Here is a 13852-nt window from a genome sequence, read left to right as displayed (position 1 = left end):
GTGGTGTGTGTTGAGGGGTGGTGTGTGGCGGGTGCTGGCGTGTGGCGAGTGCTGGCGTGTGCTTGTGTTGTAAAGAGACTCAGCTTTCACGTCTGATGGGCTGAGGATGCATAGGTGGAATCCCCATACACCGAAGCTTCGGGTTCCTCGGTTTCTAGACTGAAGTGTGAGGCGCGTGCCCCTCGAGCGTGGAGACCTGCCCGGCTGTGGAACCCTCGCGGGTGGGCCCCGCAGCTGGAGCCGCGTCTTTCCCGCTCTGAGGTGCGCCGTCGCCCCCTCCTGGGCACTGGGAGGCACTGCGGTTGCCTGTGGACGGCAGGTTCCTGCCTGTTTGTCTTTTTATTTTTATTTATTTATTTTTTGGGCTTACAACGCAGCGATTTGCTTCTCCTTCATAAAGGCCCACGATAAGCCCAGACAGTGCTCAGGGCAGCCCAGCTGTCCCCGCGTGATGGCGTCGGGCCGCCCTTCCTTAGCAAGGTGACTCTCCGGCAGCCGCCGCAGGGAAGAGGCAGCATCGGGCACCCGCTAAGATGCTCCCTTACGGAAGCGACTTGTGGGAGGCAGGGATATGTGTTTTTCTTTTCCTTTTTTTTTTTTTTTTTAAAGAGAAAACCACATTTTATTTTTGTTAATGTAAAGTTAATTTTCAATAAAATTTTATATAGAAAATGTTGTGTTTTTTTTTGTTTTGTTTTGTTTTTTTAGGTGGAGCCTCGCTCTGTCACCCAGGCTGGAGTGCAGTGGTAGAATTTCGTCTACTGCAACCTCCGCCTCCTGGTCCAAACAGTTCTCCTGCCTCAGCTGCTCAAGGAGCTGGGATTACAGGCGCATTCCACCTCGTCTGACTACTTTTTGTAGTCTTAGTAGAGATGGGGTTTCACCATGTTGGTCAGGCTAGTTTTGAATTCCTGACCTCGTTATCTGCCTGCCTCGGCCTCCCAAAGTGCTGGGATTACAGGAGTGAGCCACCGCGCCCGGCCGAAAATGAATTTAATTTTAATCAGTTTGACTATAAGGCAAGATTTTCTGAATTTCTTATAACTGTCAGAATTGTTTTGAATGAAAGAGCACATTCATGTTCTAAGAAAACTCGACTCTTCAGATACACGAGCCACATTGTGTTCTCATATCAGTGTGTTTTAAATTTTATTGCTTAATTCATATAAACAGCCTGTTTATATAAATCAATAGCCTGGATAGCCTGTTTTGAATAGTAGCCAACTTGTTCGGATGTGTGTTTTTCTTAACTGCCCAGAGGGAAGGGAGAACTGGGCACCAGTGAAAACAGGTCACGCCTACCTAAAGTCTTGCTGTGTGACTCAGTGACGGGTGCTGTGGACGTGGCAGCCCCTAAGTCCCGGCTCCCGTACATACAGTATCACTGTTTCCTTAGAATCATTGCTGTAGGCCGGGCGTGGTGGCTCACGCCTGTAATCCCAGCACTTTGGGAGGCCAAGACGGGCAGATCACGAGGTCAGGAGATCGAGACCATCCTGGCTAACACAGTGAAACCCCGTGTCTACTAAAAAATACAAAAAACTAGCCGGGCGAGGTGGCGGGCGCCTGTAGTCCCAGCTACTCTGGAGGCTGAGGCAGGAAAATGGCGTAAACCCGGGAGGCGGAACTTGCAGTGAGCTCCAGCCTGGGCGACACAGCGAGACTCCGTCTCAAAAAAAAAAAAAAAAAAGAATCACTGCTGTAATCCTAGCTGGCGAACTTGGTGTTCTTATTCAATTTTAAAAGATTTTAATATATCATATGTGAGTGGCTTACCCGATCTACTTACTCAAATTCCAACTGACTTTCAAAATAAGAGCTGTGACATGTTACTTATTTAAAATTTTCCAATTAGATTTGTCAGGTAATGACCCTGCTTATCTTACCAAGTAGACATGTCAGCTTGTGGGCTGCTAATCCACTTGGTAGATTAGGTATGTAAATAAATTAGCATCCAAACTGAAATCAGCTATTTCTTAATTGAGATTAAAGTGTCTACATTTTTAATACTTTTCATATTTGAAGCAAGTGGATTTCGTTTGTGAAATAATCTTCTTTGCCTTAAGAAAGACACTCTCAGTCATGACTGACTCCAAAGACTGAACATACCACGAAAGACCAGAACTCTGAGAAGCTCACACGTGACCGCCCTTCTCATGGGACCAGCGGTGTGGCCTGCCCAGTTAAATCACTCACAGGCACCCTGGGGTTAATGCTGCCGCCATCGCTGCACAGAAGGCCAGCTTGTGGCCTCTCGCCGCCATGCCAGGCTGACTGTGTACTCAGGCGAATGCCTGAAGAGAGGCTCATTTGATGTTTATTTTTAGAAATTGAGAATGAGAGGGCAGGCACGGTGGCTCACGCCTGTAATCCCAACACTTTGGAAGGCCCAGGCGGGTGGATCACGAGGTGAAGAGATCGAGACCACCCTGGTCAACATGGTGAAACCCCGTCTCTACTAAAAAAATACAAAAAACTAGCTAGGCGACGTGGCGGGTGCCTGTAGTCCCAGCTACTCGGGAGGCTGAGGCAGGAGAATGGCGTGAACCCGGGAGGCGGAGCTTGCAGTGAGCTGGGATCCGGCCACTGCACTCCAGCCTGGGCGACAGAGCGAGACTCTGTCTCAAAAAAAAAAAGTTAGCTGGGCGGGGTGGCACATGGCTGTAGTCCCAGCTGCTCGGGAGGCTGAGGCAGGAGAATCACTTGAACCCGGGAGGCAGAGGTTGCAGTGAGTAGAGATCGCGCCACTGCACTCCAGCCTGGCGACAGAGCAAGACTTCATTTAAAAAAAAAAAAATTGTGGGATGTGATAGAATGAGTGGGGCCCACAGGCCACCCCGGCGCATGCCATGTTCTCCTGTGCCCTCTTTTTAGTGTGAGCTCGTGATGATTCACCCTACCTTGAATCTTCTTCATAAAACAGGAGATTTCCTCTGGAAGAGATCCCGCTGGATGAAAAGGAGGCAGCTCAGTGGCTTCATAAACTGTACCAGGAGAAGGTAAGCAGGCTCTGCTCTCGCTCAGGGTCCTGGTCTCCTGAAGAGGCTGTGGAAGGGGCGCTGGCGAGCAGGCAGGTGACATGTGGGAACTCCTTGGGAGACGGGAGTGCCACCCAGGTCCCAAATACTCCTGATCCTTCTTTGATTTCTTCTTCTTCTTTCTGGTTTTTTTTTTTTTTCTGAGACAGGGTCTCACTTTGTCACCCAGGCTGGAGTGCAGTGGTGCAATCCTGGCTCACTGCTGCCTTGACCTCCTGGGCTCAAGCGATTCTCCTGCCTCAGCCTCCTGGGTAGCTGGAGCTACAGGTGCGAGCCACCATGTTCAGCTAATGATTCAAACAATTTCTTTTTGTAGAAATGAGGTCCCACTATGTTTCCAGGTTGGTACTGAACTCTTGGGCTCAAGCAGTCTTTCCGCCTCAGCCTCCCAAAGTACTGGGATTACAGGCATGAGCCACCACCCCTGGGCCCCTTTTCTTAATGTTTGAGAAATTAACAAACTACAGACAAGAATGAAGGGTAACATGATGCCTGTGTAACTAGGGCTGGTAACATTTGGTCACATTTGTTTCATTTTCTTATATAGAAATTACAGGTATGTAACAAACATAGATGGTCACTAGACTCCTTGTGCAATAGAAACAAATTAGGGATGTTAGAAGATTATTTTGAAAACCACACTCAGTCCTTACTTCTCTCCCCCACAGCTTGCTCAGCCCAACTTTCCCTTTGTTTTATACACACAAATGCGTGGGGCATTCGCTTTCCACTGTTGGCCCTGTGGGAGAGGATATAACCAGGAAATCCTCCCAGGATGTAAAAAAACATTGTAAATGCATTGATGGGCTCTCAAAGTAAGGGAAATCGGCCGGGCGCTATAGCTCACGCCTGTAATCACAGCACTTTGGGAGGCCGAGGCAGGCAGATCACCTGAGGTCAGGAGTTCAAGACCAGTCTGACCAACATGGTGAAACCCTGTCTCCACTAAAAACACCAAATTAGCCAGGCATGGAGGCGCATGCCTCTAATCCCAGTTACTTGAGAGGCTGAGGCAGGAGAATCGCTTGAACCCGGGAGGCGGAGGTCGCAGGAGCCAGGATTGTCCCATTGCACTCCAGCCTAGTCAACAGAGGGAGACTCTGTCTCAAAAAAAAAAAAAAAGGAAAAAGAAAAGAAGGGAAATCTCCTGGGACTGAAAAGGGATGTGGGGCTGAAACGGGGCCCTGGGCCTGGGGGCCAGCAGCGCCATGTCCGGCTGGTGCTTTCTGCCTGCCCCATCCCCTGAAGTCTCGAGCTGTGATGCCTACATGGAGACGGAAGATAAAGATTTCCCCTCATTCAGGGCAGGACGTTCGAACCAAAAACCCAACGTGATGCTGGGACGCTCTGAGAATCGGGCCCTCAGAAAGGTTCAGCTGAAAAGGAAAATCACCTCCCAGCACAGAGAAATGGCCTTGAAACTTGCCTTTCTCTTGTTGGGCTCAAGAAAGTCTGCCCTGGGAATTCATCATTACAGGCCTGCCCTCCGACAGGCTTGAGCTTTGAATTTATACAAACAACATAGCTCAGGAAGCACACAGCCAGAAGGTGTGTGCCGGGACACCCGGAGACATTCCAGAAGCAGGGAGCTGGGTGCTCAGGGGTGGCCAGGACACGATGACACCTGCCTCCGCACAGACACAGTGTGTGGCTGCCAGGGGGCACCCCAACCCCAGTTTCCAGCAGGAAGCTGAGAACCGTGAAGAGATCAGCTAGTAAAAATAAAATCTCTTGAAGCCAGTGAGCTCAGTGTTAACAGTCTCCAACCACCTTTAAAAGAGAGAGGGTCTGCCAGGTGCGGTGGCTCACACCTGTAATCCCAGCGCTTTGGGAGGCAGAAGTGGGTGGATCACGAGGTCAGGAGTTCGAGACAAGCCTGGCCAACATGGTGAAACCCTGTCTCCACTAAAAATACAAAAATTAGCCAGGCGTGGTGGTGCGCACCTGTAATCCCAGCTACTCAGGAGGCTGAGGTGGGAGAATCACTTGAACCTGGGAGGCAGAGGTTGCAGTGAGCCGAGATCGCACCACTACACTCCAGCCTGGCAACAGAGTGAGACTCCGTCTCAAAAAAAAAAAAACAGAGGGTTGATGGTCCCCTTCACTACTTCCCAAGCATCCTAGAGTCCCACAGGCTGCCCCGGCCATGGGCAGTGGCTGCAGAGTGTCTGCTCTATCAGGCATGGTGATGTCCACCAGGGCTAGACCCTCCTGCAGGTGGCCCTGGCCGGGCTCCTCTCTCCTCCCAGCTCTTCGTTAGCCTCCTTTTCCAGGCCAGGAAACCGAGTTACGGGAGGTTAAGGAACTTTTCGTGGGCCGTGCAGCTGAGATTGCGGGATGCGGGGATTTGCGTCCAGACCACAGGACACACAGGCCACACCTGCCATCCCCACGGACTCTGCCTCGTGCGAGGTGTGGGATGTGGTGGGTGGCCTGGGCTGTGCCGGGCAGGCAGACTCTGGTACTCACAACGTTGCTTTCTTGACCGAATATTCTCCTGGGCAACTTCCTCAATCAAAGGGTTGATATGCTTGCGAGCTCTTGACGCACGCTATCAGAGATTCTCCAAACACGTAAAGCCAGCTTTGCCTCCCACCTGCAGCGTCTGTGATTTGTCCTCTTAAGTGATGTGGCGCCTTTTTTAGGTTGAGTCGTTTTTCATTGCCAACGGTTTTCTCCTGCAGTGAAATAATAGCTTGTAAAAAACCTCACGCTTCCTTTCTCTGTGGACTCTTTCAGGACGCGCTCCAGGAGATGTATAATCAGCAGGGTATGTTTCCAGGGGAGCAGTTTAAGCCTGCCCGGAGGCCGTGGACCCTCCTGAACTTCCTGTCCTGGGCCACCATTCTCCTGTCTCCCCTCTTCAGTTTTGTCTTGGGCGTCTTTGCCAGCGGATCACCTCTCCTGATCCTGACGTTCTTGGGGTTTGTGGGAGCAGGTAATGGACACTGTTGCTAACGGGTCACACTCTGACGGGCCTCACAGTATTGGCCACAGGGTCCGGGACCCGGTGACTCATCACAGTGGCCATGGGAGGCGGGGGCCTGGCTGTTATGGACCCTGGAGCCAGGATCCCCACGGCCTGCAGGCCTCAGAGCCTGAATTCTTGCGAGCTGAGGGTCGCCTCAGAGAGCCGAACGGCCGCCACCCTAGCGCCATCCCCACTGCAGCCCCACTGGCCGGTGCCCTTGAGGATGCTGACGAGAGGGTCCCCAGTCCCCCTCTCTGCTTTTGGGCTCCTAGGGGGTCAGGCTGGGATGGCCATTCAGGAGGTTTAAGCAGGACATCATCATTCAGCTCCTCCCCGTTGACCCCAGCGACTTCCCCACTGTGTAACCACCCCAAGCACAATGCTGAGCCCACCACAGCTTGTCAGCTAGCCTGGAGTCCAGCACACACCCAGCCTGTCTTTGTAGTGAACTCGGGAGCCCACCCACTCCCCGTAATCGAGGGGTCTCCGTCCACGGAGACGCAGTCCGTGTGCATCGCCCCGTGAGCCGACTCCCCGGGCCCGGCCCCTGGGTCACCTCCTCCCCTGCTCCCACCTTTCCCCTGCCAGGAGCCTTGGGGGGAGGGATCCCCAGAGCAGTGACTGCCATCAGCCTCTCCCATTGGACTGCATGATGACTTGAGGTCAGGCACAGAGGACAGGATGTGACCTGGTTACATCTGAGAGTCCTGCTTGTCCACTTCTGCCACCTGTTGGGTTTGCAAGGCCGAGCTGTTAGAATGCCCTGAAGCCCTTCTACTCCCACCAGCCAAAGACCCAGAGGGGCAGGCAGGGTGAGGTCCACGTGTCCACCTGCCTCGGACCCAGCCGGTCAGAAGATGTGCCCCGACCCCTGCCTGAGCAGGCCATGGCCTGAGGGCTCTTTCCCCGCAGGCCTCACCGACTCTCTGACAGCAGACGCCACTGGGTGTGGGGCAGAGGGAGAGGGTCTGGGGCAGAGGAAGGAAGACCCCGTAACACGTTTTACAGCAAAAAGGCAAAGTCATCCGACTCACCTCTTCCCTCTCTCTCTCCTGTCTCGAAAGCTTCCTTTGGAGTTCGCAGACTGATAGGAGTAACTGAGATAGAAAAAGGCTCCAGCTACGGAAACCAAGAGTTTAAGAAAAAGGAATAATTAATGGCTGTGACTGAACACATGTGGCCTGACGGTGGTATCCGGTTAACTCAATTAAAACCAGAGCAACACACAGAGTGGAGGAAAAGACAATTAGAAACTATTTTTCTTATTAACTGGTGACTAATATTAACAAAACTTGAGCCAAGAGTGAAGAATTCAGAAGGCCTGCCAGATGAAGTCTTCAGCCTCCCACGGCGCAGGGTCCCAGCATCTCCGAGCGCACCCGTGGGAGGTGGATCCGGGCGGAGAGGCCTCCCGCGGACGCCCTCTCCCCAGAACTCCGCTTCCATGAGGGAGCCTTTGGCTGCTTTCTCTCCTTAAACGTAGATCAAATTTTTTGTTTTTTAATCAGTTATTTTGGGAACTTAACCTGGCCCTTCACCTCTTCTGCACCTCCCGCCCCCCCAGAAACTGTCTCATAATGAATTTCTGCTGTCCTCCTGGGAGTGGACGGCCGGGTGCCGTCCCCCGGGGAGCTCGCCTGGCTCAGCACCTTGGCTCCCAGTGGGGGCCCCGTGGAGAGCGCCCGTAGCGATAAGCACACCGGCACGAACATCAGGTCGATTCCTCGAAGTCGGAGCCCTCAGTCTGCCCTGTCCTGGGGCTGGCTGAGGGCGAACGCCCCCCTTCCTTTCCAGCGCCCTGTCTGCCCTAGCTCCTATTTGACCCTGTGTATAAATACGTACGTCTGTTTTTAAAGTGGATGGACCCCGAGAACTCCGTGAAATGCAGAGTTCTCCATGCACCTAAAGCTCCTCTGTCCCTGTCATGGCTGTCAGACCCTGATCCCTCCACGCTGGGTGCTGGGGAGGGAGGACCCTCGGGGCTACCGCGCGCCGCCCCATCCCACAGATCAGGAGCCAAGGAGGGAGGACAGGGCAGCCTGTGGGAGGAACTCTAGGATGCTTCGGAAGAAGCGAGGGCACCGTCAACCCTCTGTTTTTAAAGGTAGTTGGAGACTGTTAACGCTGAGCTCATTGGCTTCTAGAGATTTTATTTTTACTGGTTGATCTGGTGGTTTTTAACTTCCTGCTGGAAACTAGAGGTGGGACCCCCACCCCCCAGCCTCGCACTGTGTCCTTGGGGAGGACCTGCCCCCATCCTGGATGGCCTCACTGTGGCCCGGCCACCCCTGAGCGCCCAGCTCCCTGCCTCCTGGACGTCTCTGAGAGTCCAGGCAGAGCAGAGGGCAGCGCTCGGCTGGACGTGCTGGCTCCCTCGGCCTCGCAGCGAGCCCCTGGCCCACGCCGAGTGAGGGATGCTTCTCCCTACAGCATGTCCACTCCCCCGGCGTGGCCGGGTGGAGCCCCTGGGGCAGTGGCCGTGGTAGAAAGCTCAACTCGGTTGCGGTACCATCAGCCCACCTGCATTTGGCTTTCAATTTGCTTGTTCTAAGTCACACCCCCCTCATCTTTTTCGCAAGGGAAGAAACAAAAAATGGATGTTATCTCTGATATGTGGTAACCAGCATTCTGAACAGAGGTAGGTTGAGTTTTCTGGGGGAAAACAAATGGAGAAAAGAGGCATGAAGAAAAGTGAACCGAGAACATAGTTAGGCACCAGGCCTAAGTGTCCTGGGGAGACGGGATGGGGATGGCAGCGTTCTGCATGACAGAGGCACTGCCGGGCCCCGGGTCTGTGGGGGCTGTGCTCTCGGGGCGTGTGCGGGATGCCAGCTGCGCACACCTGCTCAGAGCACGGCTCCTCACGGGGGTGAAGGGGCAGACCAAGGAAACCAGACGAGACACGCTTGCAGACACTGTTGCTTTGGAAATGTGCTTCCCTCCATCTGAAATCTCATCCCTCCACCTGCCCACTCGGGCAGCTGTGCTGTGAGCAGGGCGTGCACTCCCCTGGCCGAGCACCCCGGAGATTCTCCTGCACCTTCCTCACGCTGCACGCTGCTCATCTGTCTCCGTGTGTGTTTAGATCACGCCATCCACTGACTCACTAACACCCGCAGAATCTTAAAGGAGAAAAGCTGAGGGGCACGACCATGTGCATATGTGACCTGGAAAATGCAAATTTAGATCTTTGATGATTTAATTAATAGTTATTGTTTCCCATAGGAGTTCCCTCCCTTTGAAAGTAATATATAATGTATAAATTCTGCACTGAGTCATGGCGGAGCTGGGCAGCCCCTAGGTTAGAGTGGAGATGGAGGCCCAGGCCCAGGGGTCACACCTCATCTGGTTTCCTTCCCATCTCACAGCTTAGCTTGTGCTTCTCAACACCAAGCCTTTAAGAGCAATAAAAACTACACCATGAATGTTTGGGTTTTTTTTTTTTTTTTTTTTTTTTTTTTGGAGGAGGGTGGATTTCGCTTTTCATCTACTTCAGAAGGAAAAGGGGAGGAGAGCTCCTTTCCATTTTTAAATTAAATTCATAAATCCCCGAGTAGTCTTTTTTTTTCTTTTTCCTTTACACTCTACTTCTGAGCTGAATTCAGTTAATGTTATGTCCAAATTCAGGCTGAGTGTTAAGGCTGAAGCAACTCGGTAGCCCACAGTCTGTGCTGGCCGCTGTCGGGGTGAGGCAGATGCTGGGCCTGTCATCACTGATGCCCTCCGCACCTGGTCCTCGAGCCAGGCTGAGGACAGGAAGGGCGTTGCTGGCCTGGAGCTCCTGTTGCCCACCCGGAGCCAGGCTCCCCACTGGAGGCTTCCGGCCGAGAGGACCCAGGCCCACCCGTGGGCGTCTGGCAGGCCAAGCTCCCAGCCCGGGCTGTGGTCTCCTGGGGACGCCGCTGGCCTGACTCTCAGCTTAGGCCCAGGTGTCAGGGGTCTCCTGCCCATCTTCCCAAGGATGCCATTGCTGTCTCCATCATCTTCCCCGGGTGAGACACTGGTTGTCCGGTACTGGTGACAGTGTGCCAGACGCACACCCTGTGTGAGGTGCTTTCAGGTCCCTGTCCTCAGGAAGCGCAGAGCCCGGTGGAAGAGATGAGGGCCGAACAAATCACTGAATACACAAAACAACAATGTAAGCAGCACTTTCTTGTTAAAAAAAAAAAAAAAGGTCCTTTCGATGAATTTTGAGTCTCTCTGCCTCGTCTGTCCCCTGACTCCCTTTCGTGCACCACGGCCTGAGAATCTTTCCTCACGCTGTGAAGGTATTGCTGAGCATTGACACTGACCTCAAGGAAAAGCAGTGGTTGGACCCAGCCGTGTGTGGCACTCACGTGCGATTCAGTAGCTGTTGCCGGCCTGTCCACGCCTGTTGTGACTACCGATTGGGGTCAGATTTGGGGTGAAGAATAAGTAACTTTCTGCATGCTTTGTCTCTATCTGAGACACTTATACAACAAGCCGAGTATAATCTCTCCAGCCCTGCAGATTTTCACCTGACTTGTTAACCCCCGGCGTAGACTCCCGCTGCAGGCCTCTGGCCTGAGGCTCGCTGCATGTAGCCCCGGCGTACAACACTAGCGCGCCACAGCGCGCCGTGCTTCTAACCCCTTCTGCACTGCACCTAGGCTCAGGGTTCAAACGGCCAGCCCGAAACGCCTACCTGCCTTCTTTCTGGAAACAGCACGTCCCCGGCCGTGTGCCTGCCCCTTTCTCTACTGAACTAGTCCCCAAACCAAAGGCAAGCCCTCTCGGGCCCGGGCAGGGGGATGGGGCCGGCCACACCCCTGACTCCGTCCTGGCTCTGCCGCATACCCCTGCCATGGGGCCGACCCGGGGGATGCAGACATCCAGCTCCGTATTCCTGCCTTTCGGGGCCAGGATGCAAAAACGGTTTTTGCGTAGATGTCACACTGATCTGCTCGAGTGGGGTGGACACATGAATTAAGTTTTATCATGAACACTCGCTGCTTGTTAATTCAGGGATAATGGTGGCATTCTTACAAAGTGCTCGGGAAACAGAATGACAGGAACACTGTAGGGAGCCCAGGAAGTTACCAGAAACATCGGTGTAGTCGGCCCAGGCAACAGCAGCGGACGCGTTTCAAAGATCATTGAGTTGTCTTAGAATTTGAAGCTGTGTAATGACAATGTCACCTGGAGTTCTTTTCCATTTCTTAACTTTTTGTTGCACAAGTATTTGGACAGAAGTCGAACTGTGAATGAGATACTGAAATGCACTAAATTGTATTAAATTAAACTGGAGTTACTTGATACAATGAAGAAATGCATCTGATCTACTTGTATTTATTGTCTCAGAATTGTACGTTGTGACAATCAAATGTTACTTGCCTAAATGCCAGGAAATTCAACTGGCTTCTTAATCACCAAGATCGCCAGCAAGTACTGTAACTGTAAATGAAAATCTCTCTGGAAAACTCACACAAACCATTGACCTGAGTGCACATGACAGCCACTGGCTTCTTTTTCTATAATTGAAAATCTGCCATCGCTGACTGTTGGCCAGTTTCAAAGGGACCCATTGTATACAGGGTGCAAATGTATTATATGGATGTTTCCTTTTGTACGCTTCATTTTTACAAGTTTTGCTACTCACAAGCTTTATGTAGTGGAGGATAGAGGTATTTTTGGTCCTTAGAAGCTTGTTGGGGTGAGGGCTGCTAACTTACTCTTCAAAGGCCTGTGTCCTGAAGGCCTGGCTGCGTTTGCCGTGCTGTGCGAGGACCTGTGTACACAGGCAGGTGTGCGCCTGCCCAAGCGCGAGTAGCTCTTGTGTACTGGTGAAATGCTGCGGGCATCTGTTTATTCAATTTGCTGCTGTGAAAGAGAGGGATAAAAAACCACAATATAAGAGAAAGCGACTCCGTGCCTCCTTCTGTTTCTTTGTTTCCAGTCTGCATAGATGTCTCCAAGGGGAAACCAGGGCCACCAGGCACTCCTGTCCCATGGGGCCACCCACCTGCGCAGCCCACTCCCACGGGCTCTGTTTCCTTGGAGGCCATCCTGCCGACGGCACTTTTCAAGGCCCTCCATTCCCTACGAGTTGCTTTCTGGAAGGGAAAATTGAAAAGGAGAGAGGTCACCTGGCAAAAACGCAGGGGAAGATCAGGCAGTCCACAAAATACGCAAAATGATCCGATGATGTCCAGGAAAGGGTTTTCCTAAGTGGCACGTACACATCCAAAACAATTTTTTTTTTTTTTTTTTTTTTTTTTTGTAAAAACAGATTCGTCTGTGGAGAAAACCAAAGAACCTCTTTCTTTTCTTTATTAAAAAGCAAAACAAAAACTCTCGTTAGAACCAAAAGATATTCCAGGTTCTCGTTTCGTGTCTTCTAAAAATAAGCTAAGCTGAAGAGTCTGGGTGTCCACGTGCTCCTGGGAACGGCCCTGGCAACCTTGGTGACATGCTGTCTTCTCCGGGGCTGCCTCCTTCCCCGATGGCATCGGTGAGGGTGACCGGTCCGTGCTGGTGCTTAGCCCAGTTCCTGAGAAGCTGGGAAGGCCTGGCTCAAAGTCCTGCGTCCAGATGCCATTTATTTTTTAAAAATATATCCTGAATTCAGAGCACACAGAATTTTGCATGACGATCTGTTGTTTTCTTGGGAGATGAAAGCGAAGTGCCTGGTGCCACTTGGTATGGGGATGTCGTGGGCAGGTCAGGCCTGGCCTTCTAACAAGAGGGACTGACTTGCCTGAACCCCACTTCGCCTGTTTCAACACAAGTGCTCAGGGGCATTGGGGGGCAGCCATGCAGACCCCTGCGGACTTCATCACCCTGAGCATCACAGGCGTCCGGCTCACCCAGGAGAGGGGCCAAGGTTAACCGTGAGGCCCGTTGCCTGCCTTTATTGGCCCAGATCCCACCTCCGCTTCACCCAGAAGCTCAGTATGTAGGAGTCAGCCCCTGCCACCTGACATTCTGGGACGTGAGTGTGTATACATGCATATGCACACACCGTGTGTGTGGGGACATTCATAGCCGTACACATGCACACATGTACGCACATCCCAGCACACACACGGGCGCACCTGAAGAGTAAGGGGCAGTGTTAGGAAGTGGGCTTGGGGAATCATCCTCTTCATGTCTCTTCTTTTTTGTTTGTTTGTTTGTTTTTGAGATGGAGTTTCGCTCTGTCACCCAGGCTGTGGAGTGCAATGGTGTGATCTTGGCTCACCACAACCTCCGCCTCCCGGGTTCAAGCGATTCTGCTGCCTCAGCCTCCCGAGTAGCTGGGATTACAGGCACCCACCACCACCAGGCCCGGCTAATTATGTATTTTTAGTAGAGACAAGGTTTCTCCATGTTGGTCAGGCTGGCCTCGAACTCCCGACCTCAGGTGATCTGCCTGCCTCGGCCTCCCCAAGTGCTGGGATTACACGTGTGAGCCACCGCACCCGGCCCTCTTCATGTCTCTTCTGAGCATGATGCCTGAGAACCCGGAATTGTCCAGGTGGCTCACACAGCAGCAGGGTTCATGGAGAGAAAACCCCTCTTGAAGAAAGTGCCCCCCAGGGCTAAGGAACCTGATGAAGAAATCAAACAGTTCTGTGAAGTCTTAGTAAGTTGGCAATGTGGCCCGAGCTTTGCTTTGCTGTTGGATGTGAGCTCTTCTGCTGCAGGCAGCCTGCACCTGGGCTGGGCAGGAACAAGTCCAACCACAGGTACTCTGGACATGAGTCTCGATCATCCCACATGTGACCAGGAGGCCTCTGAGGGTGCACGTGCACACACACATGCACACACACACACACACGTGCAGGTACACCAGCAGGTGCTTGCCCTGCTGTTGAACCCCTGGGGGAGGGACAAGCCCAGT

At 52.6% G+C, this 13852-nt stretch overlaps 1 protein-coding gene across 1 annotated transcript in view; it reads left to right on the top strand.

Moving 5' to 3' along the window:
• The window catches only part of AGPAT3 (1-acylglycerol-3-phosphate O-acyltransferase 3), an 18876-nt gene extending 6986 nt beyond the window's left edge, over nt 1-11890 (top strand). Inside the window, exons 4-6 of the mRNA XM_026447435.1 lie at nt 2924-2999; nt 5778-5976; nt 7074-11890. Coding sequence (XP_026303220.1) covers nt 2924-2999; nt 5778-5976; nt 7074-7162 — 364 coding nt within the window. The 3' untranslated portion in view covers nt 7163-11890. The remainder of the gene's footprint in view (nt 1-2923; nt 3000-5777; nt 5977-7073) is intronic.
• The last annotated feature ends 1962 nt before the right edge of the window (nt 11891-13852 follow it).

Source organism: Piliocolobus tephrosceles, chromosome 19, assembly GCF_002776525.5.
Source record: "Piliocolobus tephrosceles isolate RC106 chromosome 19, ASM277652v3, whole genome shotgun sequence".
NCBI lineage: Eukaryota > Metazoa > Chordata > Mammalia > Primates > Cercopithecidae > Piliocolobus > Piliocolobus tephrosceles.
This window is presented reverse-complemented; position numbering and strand designations above follow the sequence as displayed.